The sequence below is a fragment of the Bombina bombina genome, chromosome 11 (assembly GCF_027579735.1).
Source record: "Bombina bombina isolate aBomBom1 chromosome 11, aBomBom1.pri, whole genome shotgun sequence".
In the NCBI taxonomy this organism is placed as follows: Eukaryota; Metazoa; Chordata; class Amphibia; order Anura; family Bombinatoridae; genus Bombina; species Bombina bombina.
This window is the reverse complement of record NC_069509.1, coordinates 57,661,554-57,674,025: the sequence shown is the minus strand read 5'-3', so window position 1 is coordinate 57,674,025 and position 12,472 is coordinate 57,661,554. Positions and strand designations below refer to the sequence as shown.

The 12,472-nt window shown below is 40.5% G+C and overlaps 2 protein-coding genes across 2 annotated transcripts in view; one reads left to right on the top strand and one right to left on the bottom strand.

The window, feature by feature from the left end:
- Nucleotides 1–3,405: 3,405 nt before the first annotated feature.
- Nucleotides 3,406–8,473, bottom strand: PGP (phosphoglycolate phosphatase). The gene is made up of 2 exons (XM_053694767.1): nucleotides 7,873–8,473; nucleotides 3,406–4,392 (listed from the first exon to the last, which is right to left on the bottom strand). The coding sequence occupies exons 1-2, from the start codon at nucleotides 8,465–8,467 to the stop codon at nucleotides 4,076–4,078; spliced, it is 912 nt and encodes a 303-aa protein (XP_053550742.1). The 5' UTR covers nucleotides 8,468–8,473; the 3' UTR covers nucleotides 3,406–4,075.
- The window catches only part of E4F1 (E4F transcription factor 1), an 80,350-nt gene continuing 75,715 nt past the window's right edge, over nucleotides 7,838–12,472 (top strand). Inside the window, exon 1 of the mRNA XM_053694766.1 lies at nucleotides 7,838–7,951. The gene's annotated coding sequence lies outside the window, so the exon portion shown is untranslated. The remainder of the gene's footprint in view (nucleotides 7,952–12,472) is intronic.

Here is a 12,472-nt window from a genome sequence, read left to right as displayed (position 1 = left end):
CTGATCCAAAAAATGCTTCTGAAAGATCTTTGCAGCTTTTGGACATTGTTAGAGCATTAAAATATGTTGATGCTACTGAAGATTTCAGACAAACTTAGAGGTTTTTTTTCTGGCCCCAGGAAAGGCAAGAAGGTCTCTGCTATTTCTTTAGCCTCTTGGTTAAAATGTTTTATTCACAGAACTTATTTGGAGGCAGGTCAGCCTACGCCACAGAGAATTACGGCTCATTCTACTACATCTGTGGCCACTTCTTTCAAGAATGAGGCTTCAGATGATCAAATTTGCAAAGCGGCCACTTGGTCTTCTATGCATACCTTTACTAAAATTTACCATTTTGATTTTTTTTGCTTTGTCGGACTTGGTCTGTTTGATAATTGTGCCTATAATTTGAGTTTGTCGTTAGAGACATATTTTGCTTTGGGTTGCAGATTTTAATTTCTCAGAGAAAAAAAAAAAAGCGGTTTATTCTATATCCCTCTCTTTATTGTTACTCGAGGACTTCCACAGCTTGGGTATTAGATCCCATATGTAACAGGTCATGGTTCTCGCCACCTGTATGAAAGAGAACAATTTATATATTATACGATAAATTAATTTATTTCATAGTTGCGAGAATTCATGAGTCCCCACCCATTTGGGGTTGCTTTGTTTTAAGTACATCCTTTTTCCCTGCTCCTAATATTTTGGCTTTCTTTCATACACCTCACTGTTTGGCTATATGTCAAACTGAGGTTTGCGTGAGGAAGGAGGGGTTTTATAGGCTTTTGGGGTTTAGGAAACTTTGCCTCCTCCTGGTAGGAATGTATATCCCATATGAAACCAGTTGTGGACTCTCGCCACCATGAAATGAATTTATCAGGTAAGACAAATTATGGTTTTTTTTATATATTGTCTTGTGTACATCTCATTACCATGTTATGCAAAAAAATTCCTAAGATACTGGCTAATTTTTTTTAAGGGACCTAATCCTACTTAAAGGCTACAATAATGTTAAGGGGGCCTGGGTGTGCACGTGGAGTTCCCCCCTCTACTTTGCCTTGCAATCTGCAGCCGGGATTGTGGGTTTTTTGTAGTGTTTTTTTTACGTCACCCTATGCTCACCTTTTAGTAGAATGTGCTTTTTAATTATATTAAAGAACCACTAAATAGAGTAGAAATGTATAATTAACAAGTACATAATATAAAGATAATGTTACACTTACTCTGAATTTTAAATAAGCAGATTTTTTTCCCCCATTTGTAGGTCCCCTGTATCATGTGACAGACATCAGCCAATCACAGACTAATATACCCTATGAACTTGGGCACATGCTTAGTAGAAGCTAGTGCCTCAAAAAGTGTGTATATAAAAAATAATGTGTGGATCGCGGCCATGTTCAGCAGCATAATTAAGAAGCTCCTCAAGATTTTCTAATATCCCACTGCTTATCTCCTTACTAATCAGCTTTCATACTTAACAACTTATGAAAACTAAGGAGGAGAAGTTACGGATTAGAATGATATCTTCACTATTATGATTGCACCAATAGGAGTCATATGGGACTAGCTGAAGTGGAAGGCCGCAATCTCATTACACATCCATGTACCCCCCTCGGTTCCTTAAGTAATCGAGTAAGGCAGCATTCACCCGCCACCATTATCGGCATTCAACCTTTAATGGCTATTCTCAGCGCTCAATTATAAGTAAGGAGATTTAATCGAACTGCTTGCAATAGTATCCAGACAACCCTATGCCAAAACAAAGTAAGCTCTTGGAAGCCCTTTTGCGACACTTCTTTCTGGTGTTAGGTGTTACTTAGAGGGTTTAGTTGACATTTTTCCTCACACATAACAGTTCCCAGTAATAGATAGCTCTCAAGGGTTAATTAATGGACTATATATTACATTAGGTAGCCAGAGGGCTTTTTCCCCTAGCATAGTGTCCTTAGTAGGTTAGGGGAGATTATGGGGGTTCAGCTCCTTTGACTCGGGGCTACTGCCGGCGGCCGAGGCAGTGGGACAGAAGAGTAATATTCCAGAACCTATTAGTATAGAGCCTCAGAGGAATAACAGGTGGGGACTGTATACATATATACGGTTATACCCGAGAGCTCTGATACCATAACTTATATACTATTGTGAATTCAGAAAGTTCACCCTCTCCTGAATATTTAAATGTGTGCCATTAACCTAAGTTGGGTTTGGTTTTAAGAAACTACAGAAGTTGCAAATATATTGCTCCAGACCTGGGTTATAGAGGGAGAAATACGGATCATCATATTATTACTATTCAGGTCCTAGGTGACATATAGATATTGAGCATTTGCTTCGAAAAAGCTTAGACAGTTACATTTTAAAAGTCTCCTTACTTGTTTTACCTTTAATTTTGATTTCTTTCAAGAGTTCTTTAGCAGACAATTTAGGTTCTACGAGGCTTGCTCATAAAGACTCCGTAATAGACTTTGTGGTGTTAAGTTAAATTCACCCCTATACTATGCTGATTAGCTAAACATTATATCTACTTCCATATTAGAATGCAATGAGAATATCCTTGTATTCTGTTATTTATGCTTATTTTTTTTCATTATTATTCCTCTTCCCTAGACCATTAGTCTTGTTTGGTTCAAGAGTAAACATACCAGGAAATGAGGATAATTGCTAATGTGAAAAAAAGAGGTTTCATTTATATGCATTTGATCTTTTTTCTTATTTGACAATAAGACTTATTATTCTGCATTTTATGATGAGGCTACCGTGTTGCTGTGTCTTCTGTATACAGAATTAATGTATATGTTTTATTACTTTGACTATTGTAATGCTAAAAAATCCTCAAAAAACTTTGACTCAAAAAAATAAAAAAAATGTAGACAATTTGATAATGGAAGTAAATGGGAAAGTCTCTTAAAAATAGCTCAGTAGTGGCCCTTACGTTTTGCTTTAGTTTTCTCTCTCTAATGTACAACATAACTTTCTATGATTATAAAAGGGACTTATACAGCCTTCACTAAGTAGCAAACCCTTTGATATCATCAACTCCAATTTTTCTTGAGGTTCAAGAGTAGCCTTGGGAGGGGGGGGGGGGGGGGGCTAAGGATGTAGTTTGTTATAAGATATTTTATAGACACAATGTGTAATTTTGACATAGAACTATTTTGTCAGTTTATTGTTATGTCCTCGAGAGAAAAAAAATAATTCTGAAAATTAAGTGGACACAGTAGACTTTCCAAGGCTAACCCTGCTACATATATGTCACTAATTGGTTTTGACAGACTGTATCTGAATTTTTTTTTTACTGTACACTAAAATACATGGGAAATTATGTAAATGTGGGAATATACTGTGCCTTTATGCCTTACAACCCCGATTTGCTGATAGCATGACCACCAATAGCAGCTGTATACAAAAAAACTTAGCAAATACTGACAGTTGTAATAATATTGCATTTTATGGGTTTTCATACTAGTGATGCTTCCAAACTAATATTTACTTTATATAAGAGATACAGTACTATTGTAATTTATATTAACAGCAGGAACAGTTACTTTTGTCCATAAATATAATCCAGTACTGGAGTTCCAAACACCAATAAAGCTCCTAATGTAAACTGCAAAAAAGAAAAAAGTTAATGGGAAAATCTGGAAGCATAAAATAGTTAGCATGTGGGTGATGCTGGGTATGGAGTCAAAATATTGATACTACAAACTCTGTTCTTAAATATAAAAATGTATATAAAATTTGAGATATAGATTATATATATTTTTTAACATTAGATTTAAATTACAATTTAAAAAAGGTTCTGAAATTACTCTGCAGCTGCAGTTTATAAACTGTAGTTAAAAGAGGAAATTAGAGCAGAACGTTCAAAAGGGGAAAGAGTCATCACTTCACCCCCATATACACTATTTTAACCCCCCACATAGGAGAAAAGTAACCATTCACAATCAGGATCCAACTGCATAGCTATATTTTAACCAAGAAAAGAGGGCTGGAACACACAGCACAAGAGTTTTCCCTCCAAAGAATGAAGGAATCAGTCCCAATATATGAGGTTAATCCGCTTAGTCATACAGCTGTTCTTTGTACGGGTTCATTGGTTTTACTCTGAAAGTGCTGGCAGGAGGTCAGATACAGACTCCACATAATAATCTGGAACTAAGGAAAAAGATCCACTCTGTTGATAAGACTTGGCATCTTCCAGGGTGGAAAAACCTGTTAAGGTCAAGAGGGTGCGTATACCACACGTAGATCCCATCTGAATGTCTGTGTCCAATCGGTCTCCCACCATCACAGTTCTGGAAGCATCCAATCCGCATTCTTTAACCACACAATCGTAGATGAAGGAGCTGGGCTTGCCGATGATCTGAGCATTGCGGTGGGCGGCTGTCTCCACTGCTCGCACCAAACAGCCAGTTCCTAGGGGGAAGATTAGAGTAATAAGACTTTTTTGTATAGTTTTTTTAAAAAAATTTTTTAAAAATCAGGAATGCCTACTCATGGATGAGGGTACCAGATCTCAGGTTGCCAATGGACACTGGTTTTATTTCTGGTTCCTAACTCTTGATCATAGATATTTACATACATAAAATCAGCAACCTGCTCCTCCTGCCAATCTGGCTTTTAAGATGAATTGGAGGACTGTAGACATATTGCCAAGGACAGACTTATTTTAAAGTGATAGCACAGTGCAAAATTACATGCTCTCATTTGTCAGCTTTGCAGGGTAGATCATGCTTTATGTGTTTAACATTTACAAAGAAGAGTAAAAATCAAAGCATGTAATTTTTTAATTATAATGGCCGATTAGGTTATAGTTACATACATACAACTCGGAGCAAATCAACTTTGGAATAATACAATGAACACTGACATCTACATGCTGAAAGGGACATGCATGTAAAATTAAACTTTCATGATTCAGAGAGCGCACACAATTTGAAACAACTTTCCAGTTTACTTCCATTAACAAAATGTGCGCAGTCTTTAAATGAACACGGAGTCACAAGCTCCTACTGAGCATGTGTAAGAATACACAGAATATACGTATATTTAATTGGCTGATGGCTGTCACCTGATACAAGAGGAGTGGAATAGACAGAACTTTGAAATTTGAAAGAATAAAATCAAACTACTCATTTTAAGTTTAGATTACGTGCTATTGCATTGTTTTGTTATCATGCATTTGTTGATTACGTAAATCTACTGTAATTTACTGGTCTTTTAATGGGATGAGGAAACTATTCATGTTACCCAGTTCAATTATTATGAAATAAAAAAAAAAAAATACCCCAGTGTAGAAATTAAATGCATACAGTGCAAAGGAGTTAAAACACAAAATTATGTACTGGGCACACTCCAAATAAGGACATAGTCTGTGAACCAATCACGAGCAGATATGCTCACACTCCATGGTTTATGTAAACATGTATTTATTTGAATTTCCTTTGTAATATGGCACATATAATGTCCATTTAAGGTGATGTTACTTGTGCAACAGGCTATTGCAATGGTGAAGAAATGTACAGAAATTGTAAAACTTCTCCAAAAAAAAAAAAAAAAAAAAAAAAAAAAAAAAAGTCACCATAAAAGATTTTGCAAAATAGAGTTGTAACTGTGCAAATATCAACTCAGTTAGCCAACAAATGATCTGCTCATGTTTGATGGGACATAAAAAAGCAATAGTAAAAGAATCTGATGTACTTACATCATCTGACTGCGATATTGCTTAAAGGGATATTGAAAAAAAAGAAAAAAAAAAAAAAAAAGAAATACTAAGCAGTGGGTTATACTTAATAGAAATAATTTTAATATGCATTTATCATTTTAAAATGATTTCACCTTTTCCCTCCCTCTCTTTTTAAACTTAATTTGTGTAGGATCTCTACAGGAAGGCAAAAGAATATGTTTTCCATTTGAAGTGTTGCTAGGAGACACCACAAAATAGCTGCAGTTTACTGCCCATGCTCAGAAGAGGATTTCTGCTGCAAAAATCATGTGAGAGTGGGACTCGTTATGTAATGTCTGCTCACTTATCTCACTAAAGACATTGGCTACACTGAGAATGTCAAAGTTCTCATTTTACAAGAAAACAAATAAAGCTGTTTGCTATTTAATAAAATCTGTTTTTTAGGTTTGTTTTTTTTACTAAAGCACGGTTTCATATCCCTTTAACCCTTGCAAAGCTGTGGCAACGCCCTACTAGTCTGGAGCTGAACATGGCAGAATATGTGCATAGTCGCTAATCATCTATGCTCAGCTCATAAGCAGCAGAGTATTGCCTTTTCAGAGTTGAGTTTAACTCCACAGAAAGGTATTAAACACATAGGTCCAAACAAACAAATTCAATAATAAAATGCCCTAGCACATTAAGAATATTTCAAGTCCATTTTAAAAAGGGGGAATGTGTTAAATGTAAATACCACAAGTACACTTTAGCAAAATGTGTACATTTGTTGGAATTTTCCAACTTTATGACTGTAGAGATGAGGGGATTGTCTGGTTTTCTTTGCCACAATAAATTGTGATTAGGACCAACAGACTGACGCAACCTGCAAGGCAATAAAGCAAATTGAGACGGGCAAAGGTTAAATGAAACAAGAAAGTCAAAATTAAACTTTTGTTGTTCAGCTGGAGCATGCAATTTTAATAGATGTCTCAATTTACTTCTATTATCAAACATTCTTAGTATCCTTTGTTGAAAAGAATACCTAGGTAGTTTAGGAGCAGCAATGCAATAGTGGGAGCTAGCTGCTGATTGGTAGCTACTCATACGCCTCTTGTGATTGGCTCCCCAAATATGCTCAGCTAAGCTACCAGTAGTACTCCAATTGTCTGGAGCTCATTTTAACGGTGTTTAACCCATTTGCAGAAGTTAAACACTGTTATATGCAATCAATAGAGTCATTAAAAAAAAAATTGGTGCATGAATTACCTAATGTTATTAAGACGGGAAGGATAGGGAAAGGCCATAAGAGGAACTAAATCATGCAGTTATGAAATCCCTTGTAGCTGTTACTGAAAATTAAAGGGACATGAAACCCAACATTTTTCTTTCATGATTTAGATAGAGAATACAATTTTAAACAACTTTCCAATTTACTTCTATTATTTAATTTGCTTCCTTCTCTTATTATCCTTTACTGAAAGGTTTATCTAGGCAAGTTCAGGAGTAGCAAAGAACCTAGGTTCTAGCTGTTGATTGGTGGCTGAAATATATATATATATATATATATATATATATATATATATATATATATATATATATATATATATATATATATATAGCGATTGTGATTGGCTTACCCATGAGTTCAGTTAGAAACCATTAGTGCATTGCTGCTTCTTCAACAAATTATACCAAGAGAATGAAACAAATTAGATAATAGAAGTATATTAGAAAGTTGTTTAAAATTGTATTTTCTATCTGAATCATGAGAGAGAAAAAAAATTGGGTTTCATGTCTCTAAGTTGTTATACAAAGGGGAAAGTTTTTCACTTTAAAGTCAAAGAACCTACAATATTAAAATGTTCCCGATTTTTTATTTATTTTAAGTGTTTTAAAGGAGCAGTCTAAAGCAAACATGACACTCTATACCCCATTTAAGTATATCATGTTCAACCTCTAGAGCTAATCCTTCCCAACCAGTCTGACTGACTTGTTCTACCCCCTTGTGTTATGCTCCAGAAGCTGTGGGCATATAAATGTATTGGGGCTAGGACAGTTAGCTTATGAGGATTTATTATTTGGCACATTAGGCCATACTGCTCTGGCATTACATAGTAATTCTATTTTAGCTCAAGGTTAAATATAGAGCAATGTATTCCCTGTGAGTCAGCACATGGCAGTGCCCTCTAATAGAACCATGTGAGTGCCCAGTACAGCAGACCCATAAGTACCTGGTATCACCCTGCCGCCCTCCAGTGGCAGCCGGGTGTCGGTGTTTGTGGCTATGAAGAGACAAGCAGGATCCTGCAGGTACCGCAGAGCTCGGGTCAGCTTCATGTAACTAAAGTGCTCATCAAAACCAACTACCACAGCTTTAACCTCAGGATCTGGTTCTATCGCCGCCCAGTCACTAAACCCTCCGGTCACCGGGTCCGGGCCGCTGCCAACATGCTGGATCCCCGCGTCCCCGAGCTCCTGGCTCAGCGCCTTGCCGCCCATCAGATACACCTTGCCCTGCATCCGCGCTATGTCCCGCAGGTAGAGCGCCGTGCAATAAGCCGTCCCAAACACCTCCCTAGATTCGGCATTGAAGCCCAGCCGCCCCAGCTTCTCGGTGTAAGCTGCCCGGGTCTTGGTGCTGTTGTTGGTCAAATAAAACACGCGCTTCCCGTGCTGTTTCAGCTTGTTAATGAGCTCGGGCGCCCCGGGGATGGCTTCATCCCCCCGCCACAGTACCCCGTCACAATCAAACAGTACAGTGTCCACCGAGGCCAGAAAGCTGCGGGTGAGATCACCGGTAAGCCGGGTACACTTGGAGGCAGCCATCTTGAATCTGCGCATTTGCGCAAAGCTCCATCACTGGTTTAAAGAACCTCGCTGTGATTGGTTACCCTGTTCCTCACTGACACCTGTAGATTATGTCAGGGGGCTTCTATATAAGGACAAATAACCATTAATTAACTCATTATTTATTTGTCTTTTGTTTAATAAAACAAATTAATGGAATAATTACTGAAAATCTGTATTCCATCACTTTTCATGAAAAAGCGTATTACTGGCCGGAACGGGTATTGGAACGTGGTTTCTGTGGATGGTTTGTGATTGATTACACTTATCACATCTAGTTATGTATGACTGGTGAATTTTGTCTTTATATGTTGCTGGGAAGGTGCCGTTCCGTCATTTTTCACAAAAAAAGCGTATTAAAGGCCAGAACAGATATCATAATGTGGTTTCTGTGGATGGTTTTTGGCTGATTACACTCATTACATTTAGTCATGTGTGACTGGTTAATTTTATGTATCTGGTTTACTGGGAAGGTGCCATTCCGTCACTTTTCATGACAAAGCATATTACCGGCCGCAATGTGTATTGGAACGTGGTTTCTGTGGATGGTTTGTGGTTGATTACACTTATCACATCTAGTTATGTGTGTCTGGTGAATTTGGTCTGTATATGTTGCTGAGAAGGTGCCGTTCCATCACTTTTCATGAAAAAGTGTATCTCAGGCATTGGAACGTGGTTTCTGTGGATGGTTTGTGGCTGATTACACTTATTACATTTAGTCACGTGCGACTTGTGAATTGGTAGCGGCTAGATTCTATCCCTCTAAAGGACACTCTGACATCACAGCAGTCACGTGACTGCAGTGATCACATGGTACAGAGAGCTGAGTGAGGAAGAAGCAGAAGTGCGGGAGACTCAAATCGATAGGACATTTTTTGCTTTCCTTCTGCTGCTGTCTGTGTGTCTCGTCGGGAGTGGTTATCTGGGCTTATGCTGGACATGGAAGAAACACTAATGTGAAAAAGGAGTGAGAAGAACCTGTGTTCTCATGAAGCAAGAAGCTGGGATCCTGATTAGAGGCTGCTTTATACAGCCAGCCAGAGATTTGTACATTGTCTTTTTTTCAACTCTGAATTATGGGAACCTCATCTGTGCCTAGGATTTGTGCTAGAAACATGAAGAACTGGTAGTGGTAAAATATTACACATGGAGCCCAACATTTGTTTCTATTCTTTATTTTCTAGGAGAGAAGCTTTTATCTGGGACTGCAGATGAGCAATGGGAAACCACTAAGATAAATAAAACTGCACTTGTTGTCTTGTTTATGTTTGTGGGGGTATCAGTCATTACATAATTAGTGAAATTCAGCTATAATTGTTAAGCTGTATATATGAAGCTTGCATTTAAAATGGACATTAATTCATAAGAACAGGAGTTAGTCAATATCTTTATGTGCTGGTGTTACTGCACAATATGACACCAAGGGGATTATGGAAAGGAAGGGGTTAATGGCTGTTCTTTGTATGACTGATGGGGAATAGTTATAGTATGAATGGGCATTATTCTCTCTTTCCCTGTGTGTAAATGTCTGTGTGTCTGTCTCCTTATGTATGTGATTTTTTTCTGAGTCAGAGACACAGAATGACAGACACACAGTGTACTTTTCTGTGTGTCTCTTTCTTTCTGTGTCCATGTTTGTGTGTCTGTCTCTCCCTCCTTGTCACTTTTCTCGCTCTCTCTGTCACTCTTTTCATACATTCACTTTTTTTTCCTGTCTCTCATTTTTTTCTTGTCCCTCTGTCTGTCACTCTTTCTCTGTCATTTTCTGTCTGTCACCCACGCTGCCTCTCTCCCTGTCACTCTCTCTCATTTGATGTCACTCTTGTTGTCCATCTCTTGCTGTCACTCTCTCTCTCCCCCTTGCTGTCACTCTCTCTCTCCCCTTTGCTGTCACTCTCTCTCTCGCTGTCTCTTTCTCTCTCTCCCTTGCTGTCTGTCTCTCTCTCTCCCTTGCTGTCTGTCTCTCTCTCTCTCTCCCTTGCTGTCTGTCTCTCTCTCTCCCTTGCGGTCTCTCTCTCTCTCCCTTGCGGTCTCTCTCCCTTGCGGTCACACTGTTTCTCTCTACCTTGCTGTCTCTCCCTGTCACTTGCTGTCACTGTTCCTCTCTGACTATTCTATTTTACTGTCTCGCTGTCACACTCTGTCACTAACTTTCTCTCTCTTGCTGTCACATTCTTTCTGTCTCGCTGTCTCTCTCTTGTTTATAACACTTGCTGTCACTCGTCTTTTTCTTCTCTCTCTCTCTCTCTCTCTCTCTCTCTCTCTCTCTCTCTCTCTCTCTCTCTCTCTCTCTCTCTCTCTCTCTCTCTCTCTCTCTCTCTCTCTCTCTCTCTCTCCACTGTCTCTCTCTCTCTCTCTCTCTCTCTCTCTCCACTGTCTCTCTCTCTCTCTCTCTCTCTCTCTCTCCACTGTCTCTCTCTCTCTCTCTCCACTGTCTCTCTCTCTCTCTCTCTCCACTGTCTCTCTCTCTCTCTCTCCACTGTCTCTCTCTCTCTCTCCACTGTCTCTCTCTCTCTCCACTGTCTCTCTCTCTCTCCACTGTCTCTCTCTCTCTCTCTCCACTGTCTCTCTCTCTCTCCACTGTCTCTCTCTCTCTCTCTCCACTGTCTCTCTCTCTCTCCACTGTCTCTCTCTCTCTCCACTGTCTCTCTCTCTCTCCACTGTCTCTCTCTCTCTCCACTGCCTCTCTCTCTCTCCACTGTCTCTCTCTCTCTCTCTCTCTCCACTGCCTCTCTCTCTCTCCACTGCCTCTCTCTCTCTCTCTCCACTGCCTCTCTCTCTCTCTCCACTGCCTCTCTCTCTCTCTCTCTCTCTCCACTGCCTCTCTCTCTCTCTCTCTCTCTCCACTGCCTCTCTCTCTCCACTGCCTCTCTCTCTCTCTACTGCCTCTCTCTCTCTCTCTCTCTCTCTCTCCACTGCCTCTCTCTCTCTCTCTCTCTCTCTCTCTCTCTCTCTCTCTCTCTCTCTCTCTCTCTCCACTGTCTCTCTCTCTCTCTCTCTCTCTCTCTCTCCACTGCCTCTCTCTCTCTCTCCACTGCCTCTCTCTCTCTCTCTCTCTCCACTGCCTCTCTCTCTCTCTCCACTGCCTCTCTCTCTCTCTCCACTGCCTCTCTCTCTCTCCACTGCCTCTCTCTCTCTCTCCACTGCCTCTCTCTCTCTCTCTCCACTGCCTCTCTCTCTCCACTGCCTCTCTCTCTCTCTCTCCACTGCCTCTCTCTCTCTCTCTCTCTCCACTGCCTCTCTCTCTCTCTCTCCACTGCCTCTCTCTCTCCACTGTCTCTCTCTCTCTCTCCACTGCCTCTCTCTCTCCACTGCCTCTCTCTCTCTCTCTCCACTGCCTCTCTCTCTCTCTCTCTACTGCCTCTCTCTCTCTCCACTGCCTCTCTCTCTCTCCACTGCCTCTCTCTCTCTCTCTCCACTGCCTCTCTCTCTCTCTCCACTGTCTCTCTCTCTCTCCACTGCCTCTCTCTCTCTCTCTCTCTCCACTGCCTCTCTCTCTCTCTCTCTCTCTCTCCACTGCCTCTCTCTCTCTCTCTCCACTGCCTCTCTCTCTCTCTCTCCACTGCCTCTCTCTCTCTCCACTGCCTCTCTCTCTCTCCACTGCCTCTCTCTCTCTCCACTGCCTCTCTCTCTCTCCACTGCCTCTCTCTCTCTCTCTCTCTCTCTCTCTCCACTGCCTCTCTCTCTCTCCACTGCCTCTCTCTCTCTCCACTGCCTCTCTCTCTCTCCACTGCCTCTCTCTCTCCACTGCCTCTCTCTCTCCACTGCCTCTCTCTCTCCACTGCCTCTCTCTCTCCACTGCCTCTCTCTCTCCACTGCCTCTCTCTCTCCACTGCCTCTCTCTCTCTCTCTCCACTGCCTCTCTCTCCACTGCCTCTCTCTCCACTGCCTCTCTCTCTCTCTCCACTGCCTCTCTCTCTCCACTGCCTCTCTCTCTCTCTCCACTGCCTCTCTCTCTCTCTCCACTGCCTCTCTCTCTCCACT